The sequence below is a fragment of the Mercenaria mercenaria genome, chromosome 17 (assembly GCF_021730395.1).
Source record: "Mercenaria mercenaria strain notata chromosome 17, MADL_Memer_1, whole genome shotgun sequence".
NCBI classification, from domain to species: domain Eukaryota; kingdom Metazoa; phylum Mollusca; class Bivalvia; order Venerida; family Veneridae; genus Mercenaria; species Mercenaria mercenaria.
Genome location: NC_069377.1, coordinates 7,090,314 through 7,115,613, shown reverse-complemented (window position 1 = coordinate 7,115,613; position 25,300 = coordinate 7,090,314). Strand labels below are relative to the sequence as shown.

At 32.9% G+C, this 25,300-nt stretch overlaps 1 protein-coding gene across 1 annotated transcript; it reads right to left on the bottom strand.

Moving 5' to 3' along the window:
- Positions 1-1,060: 1,060 nt before the first annotated feature.
- On the bottom strand, positions 1,061-20,830 carry LOC123537023 (uncharacterized). The gene is made up of 5 exons (XM_045320561.2): positions 20,478-20,830; positions 5,283-5,439; positions 4,832-4,953; positions 3,965-4,091; positions 1,061-3,325 (listed from the first exon to the last, which is right to left on the bottom strand). The coding sequence occupies exons 1-5, from the start codon at positions 20,527-20,529 to the stop codon at positions 2,971-2,973; spliced, it is 813 nt and encodes a 270-aa protein (XP_045176496.2). The 5' UTR covers positions 20,530-20,830; the 3' UTR covers positions 1,061-2,970.
- Positions 20,831-25,300: the final 4,470 nt, after the last annotated feature.

The following is a 25,300-nucleotide window of genomic DNA, read 5'->3' as shown; positions in this document are numbered from 1 at the left end:
ATAACTGCAAATTTTAACTGAGATATGAAGAACTGAAATTGGCTAGTATCTATTTCCGTTCATGACCATTGCTATCGTAGTATACCTACGGGTAGAGTTAAACATGTATGATGGCATTCCCTTTCTGGTCTGGTTTTAGTCACTTCGCCGGTTTTAATTACAATTTTTTTTGAACGATGAGTGGTATTAAAAATAAACTGAAATGTCAGTTTACGGATGTAACGATAAACCACTAATCGGTATTAATATATCATATAGAAATTTTTATGTACTTAAGTGTTTGTATGATTGCTAATATTTACAGTCTACATTTTTCCTTTTTATCAAAATTGTATTTTTTATTTACTGTAAAACTGCAATATCATTTTACGAAACCCTAAGATATGGAATTGATTTTATTTATACCAAAGATGGACAAGAAGAAGCAGATATTTCATTATGAGTTTTTGCTATTTTTATTTTCAAGTAAAGTTCTATTAATAGAAATGATGACATATTTCTGTTCTTTAAAAAAATCAAGCAATTAATAAGGAACTCAACGAAATATTGAACAATACAAACACCAAAGGTCTTAAAGCAGCAATATTAGACACACATTATTAACCTGACGCCATGTTTCACTACATAAAGACTAAAATAAGCATATCAAACTTTTGGTTCGAAAAGCTGCAGGGTGACCACATCATGGATACCACATGGAAACGGTCATTGTATCAGGACATGGCCAGAATCTAGAGTTTAAAAACTGTAACTTATGTATAGAGATATATGTTGTGTTGAGTCCATTCAATACATGTGTAACAGAGTTATGCTGAAGCCGGTGAGGGATCTTGCACTTTCCACCTCTCATGAACAGACTCAATTAAGCAGAGTATGCTATTACTTTGCTTGGATGCATTCAATGGTTCCAAAGGATCTACAAACATATTTTATTTGTTATACTTTGTGTAAGGATATTACTTTGCTTGGATGCATTCAATGGTTCCAAAGGATCTACAAATATATTTTATTTGCTATACTTTGTGTAAGGATATTACTTTGCTTGGATGCATTCAATGGTTCCAAAGGATCTACAAACATATTTTATTTGCTATACTTTGTGTAAGGATATTACTTTGCTTGAATGCATTCAATGGTTCCAAAGGATCTACAAACATATTTTATTTGCTATACTTTGTGTAAGGATATTACTTTGCTTGGATGCATTCAATGGTTCCAAAGGATCTACAAACATATTTTATTTGCTATACTTTGTGTAAGGATATTGCTTTGCTTGGTTGCATTCAATGCTACCAAAGGATCTACAAATCTATATTATTTGCTATACTTTGTGTAAGGATCAGACACTGAGTAATATTTTATAGACTACTTTGAAAGGTAATTTGTTCAGGAAGGCGATGTGTAATTTGTTTGATAGTTGGTATATAGGTGTCCTGTTTTCCACCTAGTTTCCAAAAGTGTGACCGTTTTTGGCATACTAGTCTATCGATAAACCGTCTCAAAAGTAAATACATTTAAAAGGAAAGTAGCTTGCTTTAAAAGATATTGTGGAGTGTATAGATTACATTACAAACGAATAACACTCAAATTGCGTATAGGTAAAGACCGACTACGTTTCATACAAAAGCCATCCTTGTTCAACAAACCGGGTAGGTCTTATTTTATAAGCAAGAATCATGTAATCTGTATCTGGTTAGATAAAGTACTTACATGTTTACGCAATGCCAATAAAAGATATATTTTACATCAGTATGTGTCCGAAATAATTATATGTATAGATGTGTTTGTGTTTGTCAATAGCATTTAGTCGCATCGTCACTTTTAAGGTAAAACGGCGATTAATTATGGAGAAAGATCACAGATGTTAAATAAGACATTATTCTAAATACTTGTAAGTATTTATATATGCACATATGTAATATTTGAACATATGTTCGAACAAACCGCAAACCAAGCCTCCAAATAATAGATACCATAATGAGAAGGTTTATACCCATCAACAAGACAATTCTGCGTTTCTGTATGGACAAGTTTAGAATTTGTGTATTTTTATCACGTGACACATAGCCTCCTTTTATTTCTTCTGTTCTATGAAAAAGACATGTAAACCGAAGAATAACTTTCTTCAAAATCGCAGTTAGGAAATGTGACTGGGTATAAAGAAACTAATTCAAATGTAGGATTTGAAGCAACATATTACTAGCTCTTTTTACGCCTACTCAAACGCCGCAATGAGAACATGTCGTCATGTACGTCTGAGCAGTAAATACTTAGATATTTTTACAAGGTAGTAATACTTTCACAACCTCCAGAAGTCTCTTTCGAGGAAGAAGATTCGTCCATTAACACAATCAATGTGTTACGGAGCAAAAGACGTTAACTTCTGTTGACATGTCTACTATAAAATAAATATATTTTTTCGTTAACGTTCGGTCCAATATGTGTCACCACAAAAGCGCACGTCTAGTAGTTTTCTTGGAAAGTAGAAATACAAATGTCCCAATGGCATTTAAATGACTGATTTACTTGAGAATATTCGTCCTCTATTTCTTTTGCTATATACTACATCACTGAAAAGGAACTAAGAATATGGCAATTCTTGAGTGTGCTTTCTTTTCACTTTCCTTTAATTCCGCTGAGGTAATCCTTTGTCCAGTTTAGCTTAACTCAAATAATATAGAACAAATCAGAAATAATATCTAATTATTGTATGTAGTTGATAATGATGTATATTATATGAAAAAAAAACTGGCAATCTAGCACCTTTATAATTTCGAATTATATATCAATAATTTCTCAGAAGTTGGGAAACATGATTTAATAACAATTCAGTATCTGAAATCTGCGAATATCAAAGCATATTAAGTAACAATATAAACTACAGAAATGAATTCATTGTATCTGGATTACGTGAGATTTGATGTATAGCACCATTAATGTTTTAAATCACAACCATCACAATAAAGTATCTCAAATTCCTACAATATTGAGCTTTATGCAGAAATTTATGAAAAGAATCATTGTATATGTCAATACCCTAAAACAACGTATACAATCGGAACAAGACACTTCTCTATAATGTTTCGGTGTATCTCTTGTATTATCGATAGTTGTTTGAGCACTCCAAATAGTTGACGCCGTAGAAGGTGACGTCGTATATATTGATATTTCATCCATGGGATGACGTAATATACATTGGTATCTGTTTATATTAAATATGCTACATATTGTGTGATTTAAAAGTCTAAAGTATACATCAGCAGCCGGCATTGAACATCCAAGAGCTGTCGCCGTATAAACACAAAGTGCATATTTTCTTGCCGCGCTGAAAATATAAATGTAATATCAATAGCAAAGTATTTCGAATATGTATATATTTCGTATAAGATATCGAGACACCTATAATGAGAGAAAAAGGCCGTACAAATGTAGTAAACATATTACAAATCTACGCACAAACTGCAACATATATTAACATGGCATCAACGGCAAAACACACACACACACACACGCACAAATTTATAGAAATTACAAAGAAAAATATAAATAAAATGTCAGTACGAATTGAAACTTCACACACTTGTTCACTGTGATTCTGATATCCAGTACACAGGGTTCATAACTCTGCTTTGAAGTTTCATAAAATTATGCCGACTTAGCAATTTTTTTTTTGTTTAGTTTTGTATGTAATCTGGTAGCTCAGTACCCACTAATGGGAATGGACTGAAACGTCACAAACTTGTTTTGTGATGAGCTGACATGCATTCTACAGTTTACATATCTCTCTATTGCATTTTTACAAAATTGTGCCCCTTTTTTCAACTTTTACATCAGTTGACAAGGCTGTTGAATATTCGAACGTTGCTGTCCTCCGACAGCTCTTGTTTCAACAAAAAGTGCTTCTTATATTTCGGCTTCATTCAAAGTGGCATGAAAACATGGAAATGACCAATAAAGTCCAAACCTGCACAGTATATAAGTGTACGCCGGAACTGTTGGATTTACTTTATTAATAGTTGCTATTTCTTTGTCTTTACATGACTGATAAGAAGATTTTAGTCTTTCAAAACAATTTCTGTTGGTCAAAAAATCTGAAATGATAGAAATGACATTGTTATTAATGTGCTATATTATTTAACATATACTTTTGGGCTAGCTATAAACTTAGCAAACCCAATTGACAACAGACGCGCGATGACAACAGAGAGCATTAAAAGTACTGCTTGACACTTTTGTCTTTTGTAATTATTTCGAGACCTAAAATTTACAGAAAGGTGCTTTAAGTGACTGTTCTTCGGAACAAATTCAATAATGCCGTTCAACACACGCCGCCACATAAACTAAATTGCCACGACTAGGCTATAATGATTACACTTACTAATCAATCCTGTGACATACTAAATCAGTACTGCCCTTTCTGGATAATAACATATGGAGAAACATATTTTAAGTTTTGTTTTTCGTTTAATAAGTTCTCAAATAAAACTGCGTCAGTGATGCAAGGAACACTTTTCATTTTGAGAAGAATATACCCTACTTGTTTTAGTTTGGATAATTAACTTGTATATAGTATGCCTAAATCATTTTTCGTTTGATCATCACATAACATGGATATATGTTCATTATTTATACCTGAATGGCAGCATATAATTTTTAACCTGAGGCAAATATCTCAAAAATGTATTTATCAAATAAAAAAACCTTAAATACACTAAAAAGTCTTTCTAAAATAGTAACATACGTTTTGGCACGTCGAAGAATGTAATCAATATAATCAATATTGGAGATTTTCGTCATGTCTTCTAATGTTAACGTTCAAGGAACAACTTACCGTTGAATAAGTCATTACAAATTAATCCTAGCGTTATATCGTATGTCTGTATCTGTAACACCGTCTGTCTGTTGCATGTAGGAAAAAAGGGTTTGGAACAGTTTATGTACTCTGTATACAGACTGAAAAATAGCAAATATAGATTGGCTCAAGCACAGTGAAAGAAACTGAGCACACATTTGGTTACTTCTGTTGTTTATTGTTGATGTTAATTATTGATGGTCTGTGCCTGGAGGATTTCTAGAAACGTCAGCATGTTTAACATTTTGTTTACAAATTTATTGCATGGATTCATAAAGTAAATATAATATCTGAAATATTATTATACTGTTTCACAAATGATCTTACTTATTCCTGAGCTTTGAAAACATGTCTTAATGAATTCTTACGAAGCACACATCTAGTGTTTGCTAAACCTTTCGAATTAATTTAAATGACATTTAGCACTTACTTGCAAACGTTTCTGAGGGTAGTTTCGTTGTAGTCGGGAACGTATTTATCCGAGGGTGTGATCGTGGAACTAATTGCTTTAAGTTGAATGTAAGGGTATGAGCAAGCCTGTCTGTGCGCTTCAGAACACTGTGACGTCACAAAACGTAGAGAGAATGCTGAAACAGATCAAGAGAATTAGAGAAAACTAATACTAAATGTAGTAGTTTCAATTTGATTGAAATGAACTTTTTTCTACGGAGAAATGTTTTACTGAAAACCACAAAAATGTGTTTTAAAACGACATCCATGCTCAAAAAAAGCATTTTAGGATCCAAAAGTATTGTGTGCAATATGTGTAGCTGAGATTTATACAGAAAATGTTTTTCAACAGTTAAATAAACAATAGCTTAAGATCAACAAAATTCTGATGATAGTATACTTAAGACATTACAAACCCTATGAGAGTAGTACTTATTTATTTTATTAATTTGACTAAAGGGCTGACTACTCTTGTTACATGTACGTAAGTTAAAATCATAAATAATGTCTGCTAAAGATCAATAAGGCTACTAAATCTAACCGGGTCTTTTTTTTATTTTCGTTGCTTCCTATGGATCTATATGAACTTTCACAACAGAACTCTTTAAATGCTTTTTAGAGGCTGTAAGTGCCTCCCCGTACTTGAACTCAGTGATCCTATATTTCCTGTCCTTATCATAAGAGTTCGTTCAATTTTTAGGGACAACAGTGTTCCATTAAGCCCCTGCTAGCGGATGTCAAGGGTTTTACATTTTTAATTTCCCCACACGAACAGACTCCATCAAAATGAGTTTACAGTGAATTTAGCTTGGTTGCGTTTTATACTTTCAACGTGCAGATTTCATTATTTTTCTGACTTAATATACATTAATTTTTATTTCGAAATTTACCACATGAGTCATGTTTTAACAATGATATTTCCATTCTATGCATCTTGTTTTATGACATCGTCGCTGTTCTCCGTAAAGCTTGTATGTTAGTTTTGTTCACTTTTCAAGAGGCGAAAAAAAAAAACAATTTTAAAAAATTTATTTTCCAGTCGCATTCATTCCTTTCTCTAAATCTGACTGTTCTTGAAATGATATAAAGGAAATATTTTTCACACAGAGGAAGAATTTTTAAAAAATACGACATGTATCCTTCAATAATTTTGTTTTCATTTATGCCTTGTTTTACATAGTGTTGTATATTTTGAAATGTTCGGAAAATCGGATAAGGAACATCCCAACCGCTGTTTAAACGCACTGAAGACAGTTTTCGCGACAGGGTTTGTAGAACAGCGATGATATAATCAGTAACAAATTCTTTTTGGTGCATAAAACGCAAACCAGCAAATCAGGCGAGGATAATAAATGAAATGTGTAACGCTCTACACAGCCCCTTTCACATTTGAAGCGAAAGGATTACAGACGATTTTATAAGATTTTGTTTATGTTTATACAAGCATTTATTCAAAAAGATTTATATCGATGTATCTGACACATGACATACATTATCGGGATCCATCTCACATGGGTAAAATGTTAGTAATTACGAGAATCATTAGACATTCTAATATGGAAAATTAACTACCATTTATTTCATAATATCCCACATAATAACCTTTAGATAATATTAGCTGGTTGCATCGAACATAATACAATTATGAATTCCTGTAGAACCAATTATTTCAGAATATGTTCTACAATCATTTAAACTGACGACTAAATAAAGTCTCTAGAGTATTTCTAAAATATGTACTTTATTTTTTCGTTATGCAAATCGGGCAGCAAGAATATATAACTTTCTTGATTTTTTTGTCATTTGTAAATTTAAAAGTAGTTTTATTCAAATTGTTTTCAAGATATATGAGAAAACTTTATCAAATTTAGTATAAAAATACGATGTCAGGTTGACGTGGGGGTAAGGGATGGAGCCAGCTGTATTTCAAAATAAGAACTTGTGACAGTAGTTACTTTGTTTTATTAACTGCCATATCAGCAGTCCAAATAAATGGTTATTATTTGCTTTAATATCACGAAATCAAACAATATTTAAAAAAATCAAAAAAATCCAGTTAGGACGATGTTATGGGGCATGAAGGATGAAGACACTCCTTGTGTACTACTCTCCTAACACATCTGATACATGATTAATTATACAAATTATGTGATCCTTTAAGAGATCTTTCACAAGTTGCTGTATCACTTTTATTATGTTCTTAACTCATCTCATGTATGATTTCTTTATAAGATATATTTAATTTGTTAAGGGATCTTTCACATGTTGCTATATTTTGACAGCTGTGTTACCGCAAAATCTGGAAAGATATTGCTGGCATACAGGCTATAATATTAAGAATCGTTAAAAGGAAAATGCAGACGTTGACGGTGGCATGCATTTCCACTATCGTCCACGACCAGGCTCAATCAAACCGAGCCTGCATTATTTTCACTTCTGTCGAGTTGGACGACCTGCGTTTCTACTTTTTTCAATTCAAGTTGACGGTATCTTAAAGATTGGAATGACTCTTAGTTCTACCCTTCTTAACAAAACCTGTTCTGAAATCAAAAGGCTTAACTTGAAATTAAAACTTTTTTTTCGATTTATTTTATTATTTCCTGTTTGCTTTCAACTGTTTTCACTGCCAATACATTTGATCAATTGCATAAAAAACGTCCGATATTAAATCGTGAGAGAAGAGTCAAGTCAAGCGAAGTTTATTCATCGTATTTTTCGTTGCGAACGAGACAAACAAAATCATTTCAAACGGACATGTCTTAAAAAAGCACGTGCATGTATATGGTTGCAGCAAATGAAAAAATATGTATTAAGTAATTGTATATTAATATATTAAACGAAATAAATAGTGCATATTGTTTTGAAAAATCATTTATAAGGTATGTGCATAAACGCAGCCAGAGCAGCCAGAGCAGCTAGGTTTAGAGTTAGGGTTAGAGTTAGGGTTGGTTTCTGGCTACTCTGGCTGTTCTGGTTGCTCTGGCTAAATTCCCACACTCTTACAACGTCTGGGAAACTAGTTGAGTATTGTCTGTCTTTGTTGATCAATGTTTTAAAAGCTTGATCAAATAGAAAAATGTCATTGATTTGACGCCTGACCTAATACTTATATGATAGAGTTTCCCTAATACATAGACAACGGGAACCACATCAGTTATGTTCCTATACAATGTACATTGGTTAGACTCCATATACAACGCATATTATGATTTGTAAACAGACAAGTTTCGACTATTACAGTAAATTAAAAGGACATTTTAAATTACTTTCACCTGATTGAGTTATAGATATGTATATCATTTCCATAATCACAGGACTGTGTGTATGTGCATGTGGGGCAGTGGTATGTGTGTGTGTTCGCACAACCGTGGCTAGAAGTAAGTTACCAAGCATTGCTAGATTTCAGTTGGTAACATATGAGTATAATTTGACCATTTGAGACTTCTTTCGAATATTCAGAAATATGAAATATTGAAAATTACCATAATTTTGAATTTGTCACAAAAGTTCCAACTTGATTAAGGCTTCACGTAATACGAACAGTAGAATGTTTCAGCTTTCTCCTGGAGTAAAACTGATATGCATAATTTAATTTCATTGTCTTAGGTATGTTTAGGTTATAAATGTATCCATATATATATATGTATATTGTATGAATTTAAATGCATAAAATGCAAGATTTTAAGAGACCAATGAAACAAATTTAAGCAACACGTAGTTACATTTTACTTAAACAATGTATACCTAATTTAGAAAAGCTAAACTTTGAAAACTCTTTTGCTGATTTGTTATGTGCCATCTACGATTTTTTTCTGTCTGAAGATCTGTCAGCTATAACGCCACATGTGACGTACTGGTGGCGTCTTGACGGTTATGCGTCAAAGCGTTCGCCATTTCAAATGAGTGTTAAGTCTTATTTGCTTAAAATTAAAGTCAATTGATGCCAATATAACACTGCGAATAGGTAAATGTGCATAATAAAAGATTTATTAATTGAACCATGATTTAAAAATAATGCCTTTGGTTCTCTTTTTTTTTTTTGCCAGATCGGATCACAAGAGTGTGGCCGAGACAAGATAAAATCTACTGGAGACAATTATAGAGGCGGAGTTCAACGTACTGTTATCTTTTATATTATCTATGTGATATAATTAAATAATATTAATTTTAAGCCTTTTGAAGGGCTACAATGTTTCTTATTTAATCTTAGTTTCAATAAATTTTCAAACCATACATGGTTTCAGTCGGCTTTTTAGCAATTAACTCTTGTAATGGTAAATTCACAGTAAGCATTATGTACTACCACTATGACTGAATTTAAAGAAGCGCTTTTATAAAGCCTTCCCTACAAAATTACACCGAAAGCGAGAAATAATACTCTCTGTTAGGAATTAGAAAAAAAAAGCTATATCTCTTAAAAGACAAGTACATAAGATCAAGTAGTACAATTATTTACAAATGATAGCTATTGCGGCTTGATACTGTCTTGCTAAAAGGAACTTCTCCAGTAAACTTCAATTTCGTCCCAACAATACACCATTTGGCTGCTTTTCATCTAATCTTATTTTATTTCCGTCTAATTTTGAGCTTTTTAGCCAAAGGCTCAAGGTAAGCTTTTGTGACCACTTCATACCCGTCGTCCGTCTGTCAACATTTTTTTGTCTGCACGATACTGTAGTGGTTTCATTTGTGGTTTGATTTTAACCAAACTTGCACACAACTTTTATCACTATAAGGTCTCGTTTCTTTTCTTGAACCAGGCATATTCCACCATGGGTTCCAGCCCCTGGAGGGACAAAATTTGCTAGTTTAGTCTTGTCTGCACGATAGTTGTTTCATTTATGATTTGATTTTAACCAAAATTGCACACAACTTGTATCACTATAAGATACCGGTTCTTGTCTGAAACCAGCCATATTCTATTATGGGTTCTGTAAGTACGGCCCCTAAAAGGACCAGAAATTGGCTATATTGGTCTTGTCTGCACTGTAGCAGTTTCAGTTATGACTGGATTTTACCCAAACTTGCACACAACTTGCATCACTATAAGATCTTGGTTCTTTTCTTGAACCAGCCATATCCTACAATGGGTCCAAGAGTTACGGCCTCTGAAAGGGCAAAGATTGGCTATTTTGGTATTGTCTGCACGATAGTGGTTTCATTTGTGATTTGATTTAAACCAAACTTGCACACAACTTGTATTACCATAAGATCCTGGTTTCTGTATTGAACCATCTATATCCCACCATGGGTTCTACAGTTACGGCCCGTTAAAGGGCAAACACTGGCTATTGTGGTCTTGTCTGCACGATAGTGGTTTTATTTGTGGTTTGATTTTAACCAAAGTTGCACACAACTTGTATCACCATAAGATCTCGATTCCTCTCTTCAGCCAGCCATATTTCACTATGGGTTCCAGAGTTTCTGCCCATGTCCGTCCACAAACATTGTCAGGAGTATTTCTTCTTCAAGCACAGAGGGATTCTGATTAACTTGGCACCAATGTTCATCATAAGACGGAGTGTCAAGTGCAAGAACCAGGTCCATAGGTACAACGTCAAGGCCATACTTGGAGATCAAAAGTCAAATTCAAGAATCATTTTGTTCGTAGCATTTCTTCTTCTTGCATGGAGGGGTTCTGATGTAACTTGGCACAAATGTTCACCACCATAAGGCACTTTTTAAGAAATACTTCCCTTTGTTATTACTATAAATAGCTTATATTGTTACTTTTTATTACTGGCCGTAGGGAAAATTGAGACCACATTATTAGGATTAACTTCCTTTTGTTCTTAATATAAATAACTTATATATACCATGTTATAACTGACCAAAAAAAACTCCATATGTAAATACAGGTGCTAGTGTAAAGAAATTTGCTATGTAGGGCTTATTTTGTGACATTCTGGCACTCTTGTTTCCTTATATGTATATATTGGAAACTTTAAAAATGTTCGTGTCAGAAGCAGCAGGCCTTTTAAAACAATGTTACACAAATGTTTCATGGATATTTACCGGTGATATCAGGGGTTGAATGTCTAGCGTAATTGTTCAAATTATGCCCTAGGTTCAAATATGGATATGCCCATGTATGTGACACATATATAATATAAACAATGCTATATCTTCTTCTCTGAATCCACACTAGCTAGAGCTTTGATATTTATATAAACCTAACACTGTACTTGTACCATTATGTTATACAAACACACTTGAAGCCTTTAACACAGGTGAGCGCTTTTGGGTCAATGACCCTCTTGTTTGTAGAATTATGTCCCCTTCGAAGTAAATCACACTCATTGCAAAACAGAGCATTGATTTCAATCTTTTTTATCACCAATCTTTTATGCGGTTGGAGATTGTTGTGTATGCGTCAGTCTTAATATAACGTATAAATGGCTCACTCCGGCTATCGCCTTCACACAATTATGGACCTTGTCAAATTTTCACCAAAAAAAAAAACAAAAAAAAAACATGGTCGGATGTGCGTATAAAATCTTGACGAAATGAGATACCAGTTAGATCTTTGAATTTGGTTATAGCCCGTTATTCAACACACATCTATCATTTATATTAACACTATGAAAGAATGTCTGATAAATTACAAGGTATTTCTTTATTTGTAACAACAATAAGACGTATGCACTACCTGCTCAAATATTCGATCTTCAATGAAAATCAGTCTGACATGTGGTAATATGATCAAGCCGGCTTGCCTCAGCGAGACAGTATTACGATAGGAAGTACATTGTTTCCAGCTTTTCCTTTCAATATAAACAGAAGCCGGCAACGAAACACAATTAAACATAAAAGGCGGATGGCTTTTATAGAAAGAGAACAATAGACATGGGTCTTTCAAAGAAAGTATTTCCTCCGTAATCCGTACCAACATGGATAAACACAAAGTGTTCAATAGAGTGGAAAGGAACAAACGAAGAAAATGTGTTCATTGCGGCCAAAAGGAACAATGACTTCCGTTTCTGTCTTTGATCTCACACCAAGAACCAGTTTAGATGAGCCTCATTCTAGCTTTTTTAAAAAAGTAACATTGTTTTGAGACGGGCTTAACATGAGGTTTTTAAACTTAAGCAAGATTCTCATTATAGCATAGGATAGGATGAATATAAAACCTGTCGGAACTTTATAGTAGCTTTTAGATGTTAAATACAATGTGCATTTGATGAAGTACACAACACAATCAGTCTTTTATGACTGTATTTGCAGAAATTCTGTCTGGGAAATTACAATTTTATTGACTTCTGGTATATCATTGAATCTGCTTTTAGAATCAATTCTTTTAACAACCGAACACCGTTTGAACAGAAATTATTGGCTGGTTCGGCCTGCCGTTGCAAATACAAATGTACTTAGTCACAGAATAAACTTTAACACTGGAAAGGTGGTGTATAATATTTCGTGCAATAATATTCATTGAGATTTTTTTAATGGCTTTATCTTTCCTGCTACATTTAGAAAGTACATTTTGTATTTATACATATAAATTGAAATCTTTTGAAAACTGGTAGCCTTTTGTATATTTTTTGAAATTGTTTTATTGAACTAGTGTACTGACAAATTCCTTTGTAAGAATACAATGATCCTAATTAAAGGAATAAAGCGTCTTTTGAAATGATTATTCCATGTGGGTAATCAGGATAGGTGGGTAATCAGAACTCGCGGTTAAACAGGACATGCATTGTGTTGTCATTCTGCTGAACGTAAATTTAAGCAACACGACAGAACACAATGAATAATGAGAGAAATATAACTTTATGGTTAGAGGCATTGTCTTTCATTGAAACATTCTCTTGCATTCGAGTTTACTGCGGAATTGCTTAACCTATTAGTGTTTCTTTTTCAGTCTTGTAAGGGAAAATCGTCAACAATTGATGTTTATATGTCCCAAGAGAAATAATAACTACTTTCCTCTTCTAAATACAGCATCGTATTAGAAATATGCTATAAATAGTCGTATGACAATAAAATTTATCTGATACAGTTGAAAATACAAAAAAAAATATGGCATATTTAATTTAACCTTTAGCCTGCTGGCGGCAAGTGGATTTGCCTTTTGCGATCTGTACAGACCAAGATCAACCTGCACGTCCGTAGGAAATGTTCAACAGTGTGAAATTTCGAATTTGTCTGTACATGCATTAAAAGCCTAATCTAAGGGAGCCTGCAACATTTTCATTTTTTTGTCGTGTTGGGAGTTTCCACATTTTTCTATATTATTAATTTTATTTCATTTAAACGGAGAATACATGAGTACACAAATTGTAAAAACATGCATACATCGAATTAAAGATTAATCTCAAAGATTTGTCATTAACAGTGACGAATGGCCTGCAGTCCTAAATGCACAAACTGCTAAACTAATTACATTTCCAGAAATTGCATGAAAGATAATGTGTAAAGATAAAGTGTAATTTGTCATGAATTTATAAGATAAAATATTTTTACTGTTGTTTTTATTTTTGTATAAATTTAAAAGTTATTAACATATTACTCGTACTTAGTCTCCATATTGATATAATTGAGCCGCGCAATGGGAAAAGCAACATAGTGGCTTTGCGACCAGCATGGATCCAGACCAGCCTGCGCATACGCGCAGTCTGGCCAGGATTTATGCTGTTCGCTAACGGTTTCTCTAATTGCAACATGCTTTGAAAGCGAACAACAGGCTGGTCTGGATCCATGCCGGTCGCAAAGCCACTATGTTGATTTTCTCATGGCGCGGCTTAAATGTTCTAGTACTTTGGAATTCATTGATCTCTTTCAATGTAGCTGTGTAACAGAATTCAGCTTAAACCGGTGCTAGGTGGCGCGGGAATCTTCCTAAAGATTTGATTGATGTAGAACTCATTGGGTTGCAGTTGTTTAGTGTGAACCGCTCATGTCAAGGGCCATAGGTTCCGCTACACTGCGGTCGCAAACCACCAGGAAGCTAAGACGGCAGTAATTTAAAAAAAAAAGCACCCTCAAAGCTTTCATCGCAGTCGAGCTTAATAATAGTATAAGTTAAATTAAACTCTACATGTAAGCACCATCAATCAAGCCAGTTATACATTGCTATAGATTACATTACATTACAGTAGATTATTATATCTTATTCAGCGTCTAAAATTAACAGCGTAATGGAGCTGAATTTACAGAACATATAGCAATGTCTAAAAAGCGGTTTTAGAAAATGTCATATTATTTTAGATAAATTTTGCATAATGTTGATATTAAGAAGTGTAGAGCAATACCAGACAATACTTCTACATTTTAACATTAAGGGCTGTTTTATCCATTTGTATTTTGCACATAAAACTGAGATATCAATCCTGCCTTATCCGGCCTTTTCTTCAGAAGCTGTTACGTTACCGAGACATATCTGATTGCTTGTGCACAATTTAAATATTGCGAAAGTTTTAAATGTAAGACAGTGAATTGAAGCGTTTTACGATTGATTATATATAATACCAGCACACAGTAGTCATCTATCTCTAAAAGTTGTAGATATTTATCCAGAACCAATGCAACGCTACACCATTGAATATGTCATCACAAGACCTGTTTCGTATCATTTGATTTCATGGGGAAAGTAATTTGATCAGTACATAGTCTCGTTTACAGTCCCGCATGGACAATATCATGGTACAAAACGAAAGATCCAAGAAATTACCTAATACTTATGCTAATAAGGTTGCTAAAATGGAACAGCCATTTTATGTGTGGTATGACGTCATTTGTAACATATATAATGCTTTGAATTGTAACTCGTGGGACAAATGATATTTTTTCTCTTTATTCATTACACTATTTTTCTATCTTTGAATCATCCGTTAAATAGTGTAAGAAGTATGCTATATATGTGAAGATAAATGAGTAAAGTTTTTACCATTAAATCCAAAATGTATAATTACATGTATATTTAATTCTAGAATTTATTATAAATTTTACCGAGTAGCTTGAAGTCCTTAAAGCACAGATTGTTTAACTAATTATATTTCCGGAACTTGTTTGAAAGATGAATCTTCTAATTTGTCATGAATTTAGATGAGAACATATTTTTAAATAGTTGTTTTGTCTCGCATAGTTTTGATGTCAGTAAAAGTCTCCCCGTATTTTGAATGTTTCGATCCTTTGGGATCGTTGAGGTCATTTGATATACCTGTTTATTATGTACCTCTATAAATTCTGTCAAGAACACAGCTTGCATTTCATAAGTAAATACGAACAGGCAGAAAAACTCCGTAGTGTACCTTTTGTATCGTATGTAGCGGACTGGCATGCCCGTACGGAGTTCTATAGACAGCGCACACAAAAACTACATTCAGTTCTATTTTTACATCGATAAACACTTTCGTTCGATAAAAAAAGAAAACAAAGGTGGAGGTATGTAATAAAAGGGTTGTTATAACAGTAGCTAGATCTCAGCTGTCTTAGATTTTGCCAGGACTGATTGTGTGATCCGAATACAGCATCCCGGTTCAAGCTACTGTTAAAATATCCCTAACAGCTTATGCTAGTGATAGAGAGCGTGATGGGTATTGTACTTTTCAACACTTCAAACATGAACCTGGTCTGCTTTTATTTTGCTTGGTTACATTCTATGCTCCAAAAGGATGTAACAGATTTTATTCATATAAAATCAGCCCATGGGCTTCGTGGGTTACAGTCCTTTTGTGGTCGCGACTGCACCGCCTCATATGACGATAGTGCTGTTTTTTTTTCAGGAAGTGGACTGGAGAGTGATTGAAATAGGCTTCAAGCTTTCATTACAATTGAGTTTAAATAAATTAGTATAAATTCAATTTAACCAGACACCTAAGCACGAACAATAAAGCAAATTATACTTTGTTTTCCAAGACTGTTGTAATATGTTATTCAGTGTATATCTTACATCCAAAGGATGCAATGAGCCTGAATATACAGAACACAGAGTAATCTCTTCACAAATGTTTGATAAAATGGCATGTTTTTTTTTAAAAAGCATCTTAAAATATTTATGCTGTAGGTTATTTCGTTCTTGTAACAGTATTTTGCAGTGTTGAAAAATAATAGATTTTTTTTTGCGTTTTATAATTTAGGAGATATTTTTGCTATATACTATAAACTATTTGTAATCTGCATATAATCTAAGATATCAGTCCTAACTGATGAATCGATGTTATAACACTGTTACAATATATATCAGGTGTTTTAATTTAAATGATCCGTCTCTTTGCTTCAGCATAATTCAAATTATGCTAACGTCTAAAAGTTAAGACAGTGAAACTGAAGCGTGTCACGATTGATTCTACTGATAACAAATGAACGTTTTGTCTTGAACGAAGACATTTCCGTTGACAGAAAACCAGTTATAATTTTAAACAGTAAGCTTACATTGCGTATGCGTAACGGTATTATATGTAACAATTACATGAACGCGGTATTTTTGAAAATACTGTTTGAAAATAATCTTGACAAAGTATGTCTCAATCGTAACTCCGTGGCAAGCAGCAAATTTATTATCAAACTTGATATATTGGCTTCTTCTGATTAATATCTTAACAATTTTAAGGATTTTTTTGTAATGTGGTGATGACCTGGACACTGTCACTACAAGCGATGTACAGCTATTACCTTTTATTTGCTAAACTGTACCTGTTACTGAATACAAGCCACCATTGATATCAGTCATCTGTTTTGTATATTTAGTTATCGTTTCCAGAATAAACCATTTTCAATGACTTTTTTTATGATTTTACATTCTAAGAACAACTTACATGTTTTATGAAACTAATCGTTTTCATTCTTGAAAAGAGATAGAGATAATTTCCAGTGTGACAACATAATGTTATAAAGTTAATGATTTTTGTATTTGCAATTTTAAATTGAAACTTCCGATTGATTAATCTTGTATCGATGTCATCGTTACACTGTTTCAATTTCAAGATGCTGTAAAAGGGCTATACATTTGTCTTAAAGCAATTGCTGTACGTTGTGACTTGATTTTTCTATCACTGAAACTGCATGTAAGGCTTTAAAAAATTAGAGTTTTTATAACAAACCTGCTCAGATTTCTTTTTTTCAGTTTTGGTTTATAAGACGGATAAAAAGGCAAACTTTTCTAACGTCTACAAACTGACCTTTGTTGATTACTACTGGTTATATAAAAAAACAGTTGTTTTTAATGAACAAAAATACTCTGGATTTTTGACTTCATTTACTTAATCAGTCAGCTTATTGTTTGCGAATGTTTATGAAGTTAATAAAAAGTCAAATGGCTTTAGGTCCAGCTTTGCATGGTGGAGGAAGATCAAAGATGCCGACTCCGGGCATTATTTCACAACGGCAAGCACTTGGGTAGAACCACCGGCCTCCCGTAAGCAAGCTGGATGGCAGCTTCGCATGAAAAATTCTGCGCCCCAAATGAGGCACGAAACCCACATCGGTGAAGGGGCGAATGATGTGAAAATTAACAACTTAACCACTCGGCCATTGAGGCCTCCAGATCAATTATGAGCCAACAAAAATGTGCTTACGCTGATTGAGTGGAGAATGATTTTTACAAAAAGAAGTCTTTTTTGGAAATATAAATATGTGACAGATAAAAGAACTAAAGGATATGGAATAGATTCTAATTCTAGCGTAATACAATCTGTAAAAAGAACCTTTAAAAGTATAGAACACAGCAAGGCTGAATAGAAGCAAAACTGGTTTGAATTTGACTAGTCGTAAGAAATAATTTTAAGGGACATATCCTAAATGATATCAAACTAACAAAAATAAATGAATAACATTTTTTCCCAACACAAATCTTATGTCTGCTTATTAATGCATTCTATTCTAAAACATTAGAAATACTCAATTAGTCATGTCGAATTTATTACAAAAAGAACTTCAGAATCGTAGGATAGTTTGGCAAAACATTAGTATTTTTTCAAAAAAAGTTCGTAAGTTTAAGGCATTTTATTTTATTGTCTGACAATATATTTCCATTTACTGGAAACAGGACAACAAGAGAAAGCTCCCTTAACGGATTATAAATAAATATCATGAATGTAATATATTCCTGATGAGATAAAATCGCATTTAATGAAATTCGACATGAATAATTCCAATGTATTAGAATACAATACACTTAATAAGCGGAACTAATATTTGTGCTGGGGAAAAATGTTAGTTATCAGTTTCAGTTAATATACAAACTTACAATGGAGTAGACGTCTTAGAGGAAGAACCCATCAATAATCTTAATTGATGCCGAGGTATAACACATCGCGGGTGTTTGCTTTCGGTAATTAATACGCTTTTCGGGACGATTTATGACAATATTTGACTGAATTCATGCTTTATATTGTATATTACTTTACAAGCTCTTTTTAACCAACAACCAACTTTTTTTTCTGAACAAATTCTTATGATTTTAAAACGGATGTTTTCAAAATAATGACCGGTTATCACAATGAATTGAAAATTTATTTTGCGCTTAAAACAATAAAACACTATTTGATTAATATACAATGCATCAGATCTTATTGAGAAAAAAGTTTGATTGTTGATATTCAAAATATACAATATCGCATTTTTGTTACGTGTGACTGATTGTATTTTAATTCTACTAAAACTAAAAGGCATTAAATTTGCGTCTGTAATTTATATTTATCAAATATTTATAGGTTATTAGCTTTGTATCGGGAAATATGCACGAGTTCTTCAGCGGAAATATTGCGCGACTTTAGGAGCGCAATATTCTTCCGCTGAAGAACGAGTGTATATTTCCCGATGCAAAGATAAGAACATTTTTATTACATACGCATCTACACGTATAGATATTATGTAAATATCATAAATATGTTCAATAGCCTGAATATGATTGACAATACTGAACCAAATAGAAAAAAATAGTGCAACTACACACACTGAATTACGTCACGCACCCGATATGAAATTCAGGCGTCAGTGTATGGAAAAATATTGACGTTCCGGTACCAGTGTAACTTAACGGAGAAAAGAAACGAGTATGTAATAAAAGAAAATATTGTAAACAAGAATAAAACATTTATTGATTCCATCAATTCCTTACCATTCAAGGTAATAAAAGTCAATTCGTGATAAAATACTCGTATAAAGTATTGTGAGTCATGCAATGTTTCTTTTTCTTTTAGTTAAGAAGAGATAATGGCAAAAATGTACAAAAACTCCGGCTACGTATGAGAAACAAACAAACTTACCCGGTCCAACAAACAGAAATGAAGTATTTTCAATGACAACAAAATTATATCATCGATTACAATATTCTAGTTATACAGAAAGTGCAGGTTGTCAATATGGACATCACCTTAGAACAGACATTTTCAGGACATGAAGGTATATGATGTTTCAAACTTTATTCTGCAAAAATATGGACCTATATTTTTTTTATTTGTACCAGATTTTAAAAGCAAATACATTTAACAATGTAAAAACCAATTTTTGATTTGCAATTTCAATGACTTCAAGTTAAATAGTTGATTTTATCACTATATTTTTTCCTAGGAATGATCACAAACATTTCGACAGCTTAATGATTGCATTTTGATGCCCAAACATGAGAAGGATAATTGTTTCTTTTATAATGATTGAATCCAAATCAAGACAATTGAGCCGAAGGGATAATTTTGTTCAGTTTTGTATTTGACATAGATTGGACATGTAATTATAATGCTTAACGCACAATGTATTGAATTTTGTTCCGGATGTCTGGCAAGGTTGTCAATGAGATTCTCTTACCGTTTTAACACAAAAGGTACTACCACTGCATATTTGTATTACTCTACCGAGAACAATGCTGTCAATACACCTTCATCGTCAACCCGAGTCAATCAAAACTGTAATTGTTACTTTTTTTCTAAACTTTTCTGGGCTGTTATGGTAACATACTAGTATTCAGAGAGGTTACATACGTATGATATTGGAAGTTGTAGTAGTCCTAGTTTCAATTTTTATAGTGCCCTTCTTTAAAAGAAGTCTCCATACACTAATTACAATAAACATATCACATGAACCGAAGTATACTAATGATGCCAGGACACTATTAACTATAACATGTCTCATGTCAAATGGTTTGCTTAACCCTTCATCAGTTATTCTGCCTTTTTGATCACTTTTAGTAACAGAATTGTATTTATATTATAAAATCTATAAAAAGAACTTAACTTACCAAACATGACGACTTTTTGTATATAAATATCCTTCCACAAAATACGACACATTTTTCGAATCTGATCTCACATATTAATACACATATACAATGTAAGAACTCTAGACTGTTCACGACGATCCTCGAATATGAATACTGACACGTAATGTTAACTGAAATTTGTTAATAATCCAGTTCCAAAGCTTCACCATTTATTTCAGTGGATTCGTCCAAGGTGAAAATACTCTTAGATATATTTACCATTGAAAAACGTGTTGCTCAATAATTAATTTACTCATTGACTAATTATAATAACGTTGTTCTGTGATGAATCTTTAATGCATACTCTGTACGTTTCCCAAATTAACAGAAGCATGTCCTGGACCTGTAAAGGAAATTATGTTTGTAGTTATAACTAAGCAACCAGTGTTTTCATTCTTAGACATAATCGTACAAAATACAATTCGTAGTTTTATTCTAAGCGTAAATATAATCTTATTTATTTAGTAACGGTTCATATAACAAAATGATTGAAAATATGATAATTTTCTAGATTTATTATATTCTACTTACTGTGAAACATTCCTTGAAATTTCAAACAATCCTGTTTATGAATGAATTATCTTTTAAATTCGTTTAACATCTTATCAACTATTTTGTAACTCAACTCTTACATCCTTTTTCGTTCAAACTTTCAACTTGTTTAAGCTGTGGATAAAACTTAACAACCTATAACCAAAATTACAAAATGATCGGAAAGCTGAAGAGAGTTTGTGAAAGTCTTACCGAATAAACATGTGGATTTCTATTGAACGCGTTCACTTGCTAATCAATCATTAGCTTAAGCAAGTTCTAGAGCAATAAGTTTTCCTTTTCCATCGTTTGCTCTTAAGTTTTCTCCAATACTTTTAACGTGCTACTTTTCAATTAAAGTCCTTCTATTTTTGGTGCATAAATAATGTACTTAAGGATGTTGGTAACTAAATAAATTCATTTTTTTCCGTAAAATGTGAATAGATGATTTTACAGTAACTTTTAAAATAGAAAGCCATTTACAGATGTATGTTGCCAGTGGCTTAAACTACAACTCTGAAACTGAAAATGGACTGTAGAACTATTTGCATGCCTAAGGAAAATGATTTTTCTGCTTCATACTTGACGCAGTAGTTAGAATTAAGCTTAACCTAAAAGTCGATTAACTTTTAGGGGTTAATAATTTGACATTTTAAAAGACTTATAGACACTAAAACATCTTTACAGTAAAACCAAATCATCAAAGTAGTGTTTCTTTCTAATACTTTAATTTTGAATAAAAGTTGACTGGCGACTAGTTTAGCAGTCGCTGAAAGCTTAGAGCAACTTGACACAGGTCGCTTAACCCTTAGCCTGCTGGTGACAGATGATTCTGCCTTTGCGACCAGTGCAGACCAAGATCAGCCTGCACATCCGTGCAGTCTGATCATGGTTTGCACTGTTCGCTATTCAGTCAGTAAATTTTCAGTGAAAACCCCTTTGAATAATAAGTGGTACTGTCCAAATTGAAAGATGGACCAGTCCATTATAGAAATATAGCAGGGTAAGGGTTAATAATAATGCAAAGCTGGGTACTACGTACAAAATTAGACACTCCATACAAGATATCACTTCATCCGTCAGTGATTATTGTGGATAGAGAAGTGATCATAAACCCTCGAGTAAACGGGGGTAAAGACATAAACACTCTATTTCAACCTCGGTATAATACTTTAAAAAAGTTTTGAAAAATGCAAATGCTAATTTTGGTTTTAGAGATAAATTATGTATGAAAGAAACTTTTATCAAAATTCTTTAGGACTGAATAACATGTGGAAATGTTGGTATTTTATAGTATTCTGAGCGGTAATGGAATATTGTAACATTTTCCAATGTCGTCAGATACTGGTTATTTCTAATTACCCGAGGCATCACTGAATTGCCTATAGGAATTTAATTATGCATCTGTTAATGTCAAGTGTCTTTGATTACGTTTGCTATCAGGTCATAGCTAAATGCTGCCGGTTAATTTCTAGAAACTCAATATAAGTAAATTATTTTAGGAGACGAGTATTAACAATTGCTTGTTCAAAATGAGATAAAATGTAATAAATATATTCACTGACATAAAAGATTAGGGTGGATGTTGCTATTAAATATATGTAACAGCTAGTGTAGTAGCTGCTTGGTCATATTTAGTATTTCAAATACATGGCAGACGAGATACTGCTTTCAAAATATGGCTTTAATTGTTTTGTTCTAAATTTTATGCTTCAGTCAGTTTATAATGAAGGCCATTTTTGCAAGAGAAAATTCTGAAAGAACTAGATTTGATTGAAACAACGACTGAAACAACGATCCAGACACGTTAATCCTTTGTTTCAAATCCAGTTTTGCTCTTAAAATCAGTAGTTTAACTCAGTCAAGAATGAGCAGGAATAAACAGTTAATACAGCGGAAATTGCCAGTGCTTTTCTTCCAATACAAAGTGACGATTTAATACACTGCAGCCTTCTAATTGGTGTTTACTTCAACGTTTCAAGCAAATAATATATTTGAATAAGTAATACTCGTACATTACTTAATGTATATTTATCAGCAAGTTTAAAAGTTATTTCAGCAGTCCGTATTTTCATCTCTCTTTGCCCTTTAGCCTGCTGGAGGCAAGTCATTCTGCCTTTGCGACCAGTGCAGACTAAGATCAGCATGCACATCCGTACAGGCTGATCATGGTCTGCACTGTTCGCTATTCAGTCAGTATATTTTCAGTGAACACCCCTTCGAATACTAAATGGTATTGCCCAAATTGAAAGATAGACTAGTCATTTCAAAATTTAGCAGGGTAAGCGTAATAATATATATGTTCTTTTCTGGTAACAAATAAAGAAACTGCTGCTTCCGCTTCAGTGTGTGGAAAGGTGTTATATTTTCATTATATTTCATGAATACACTCAATCAAACCGAGTCTGCTATAATTTTGCTTTTTCTTACGAAACTGAAATGTACTGTAAAGTTGTATTCCACATACCATAATTACTTAAATTAATACACTCAAAATCGGTTATACGTCGCCAGACGTATACCCTCTTTCCGTGTATTAATAACGTTAAAACACAGTTTTCTATGCATTAATTCTTAATTATAATATATTCGTATAAAGTATCATGAGACACAGAATGTGTCTCTTTCTGTTTAGTTTAGAATAGTTCAAGGCGAAACGTAAAAAAATCTCACACTGCACCCTGAGACAAAAACAAATTAACATGATCCAATGCATATAAAATAAATAATCTTGTATTAAAATGGAGTTTTTGTAATGACAACCAAACGTTATAAGCAATTACATTATTAAAATGAGTATCATAGTGAACATCATATACAGACTATCACAAACAGAAGTTGCTGGTTGGCAATATGGATACCACATAGCAACGGTCATTTTTAAGGACACGAATGTATCAAGAGTTTTAAAACTGTTTTGCAGAAGTGTAAAGATTTTTTTTTTCATTTGTACCACAATATAAAAACAAAACTAAAATTTTTGATCTGCGATTTCAATGCCTTCAAATAAAATAGCTGATTCCATCGGTATATTTTCATTTTGATTGATCACAAACTTTTCAACAGATTAATAATTGCATTTTTGGTTTTTACAAATAACAACTGGTATGAGGTTTATATCGTAGACGAAGCCAAATCAAGACAATTTAACGAAAGGGATAATTTTGTTCAGTCGTGTAGTTGATTTGGCACAGGGAATGACACTGAAAATGTAATTATAATACTTAACGCACAATGCGTTGAATTTTGTTCTGGATGTCTGGCAAAGTTGTCGATGAAAGTCTCTAACCATTTTAGCACCGAAAAGCTAACGCAATATATTTGTATTACCCCTCTTAGAATAATGCTATCAATACACCTTCATTGTCAACGTATGTTAATTAAAACCGTGATTATTGCTGGTATTGTCTTAATACTTTTTTGGGTTGTTATTGTAACATATTTAGTAGAGAGGTTAGATACGTACAATATTGCTGGTTGCGGTCGTCCTGTTAATGTGGATTCAAAGTATGGTTCTATCTGAAACTATTTATAGCACTCTTCTTTCAAAGAAGTCTAACTACAATAAACCTTTTGCATGACAAGTACATTGATGATGTCCAAACGCTGTCTTGGATAGCTCATATTAATTAATAAAATCTGGAAAGTAGATCCCTCGGAAGCACCGAGAACAAGGCAAACAGTGAAAATTGCAGACTCGGTTTGATTGAGTCTGTTCATGAGCAGTAATGTAAAATGCAACACTGCCCACGCCCTCTAGCACCGGTGTCGTGAGAATCGCACGGTTCCGGGTATAGCCGTGATAATCGCACGGGCGGTCTTAGCTTTAGATATATATACCAGTATGATACATAAAATTATTCAGGAATGATTTCTGCATCAATGGGTATAAAATAATTCGGTGTTCAGGAGCGTATCAATTCGGGGTTGTGCATCAAAGCCACATACTTTGAAAAAAATGGGATTTATTTTCATAAATATAATCAAGTCTTTCTTTTTAGAATAGTTTCAATATTTTATTGAATTGGACTGATATGAATACTAGGAATCCGGGGGCGGACAATGATTAGGAAAACACGTGCGTGCATACTAAAATATAATAATATTTTGGTAAAATGTTTATTTAAGGGAAACAATTATATTCTGTATAAGCGGACTATTTATGTGCATGGAAACATAAGTATAGCATTGCATGCCCTCCTTTTTTGAAAGAAATAATGAAATCTACCTATCTTCGAAATCAATTATAAATATGTTTGTGTAAATGTTTA

Excerpts from the sequence above, each read along its gene's own strand:
- LOC123537023 (XM_045320561.2), bottom strand. The coding sequence starts at position 20,529 with ATGTGTCGTATTTTGTGGAAGGATATTTATATACAAAAAGTCGTCATG. Across the intron at positions 5,440-20,477 it reads ACAAAAAGTCGTCATGTTTG|CATTCTCTCTACGTTTTGTG; the intron begins GTAAGTTAAGTT and ends GATCTGTTTCAG. Across the intron at positions 3,326-3,964 it reads TACACTTATATACTGTGCAG|CGCGGCAAGAAAATATGCAC; the intron begins GTTTGGACTTTA and ends TTATATTTTCAG.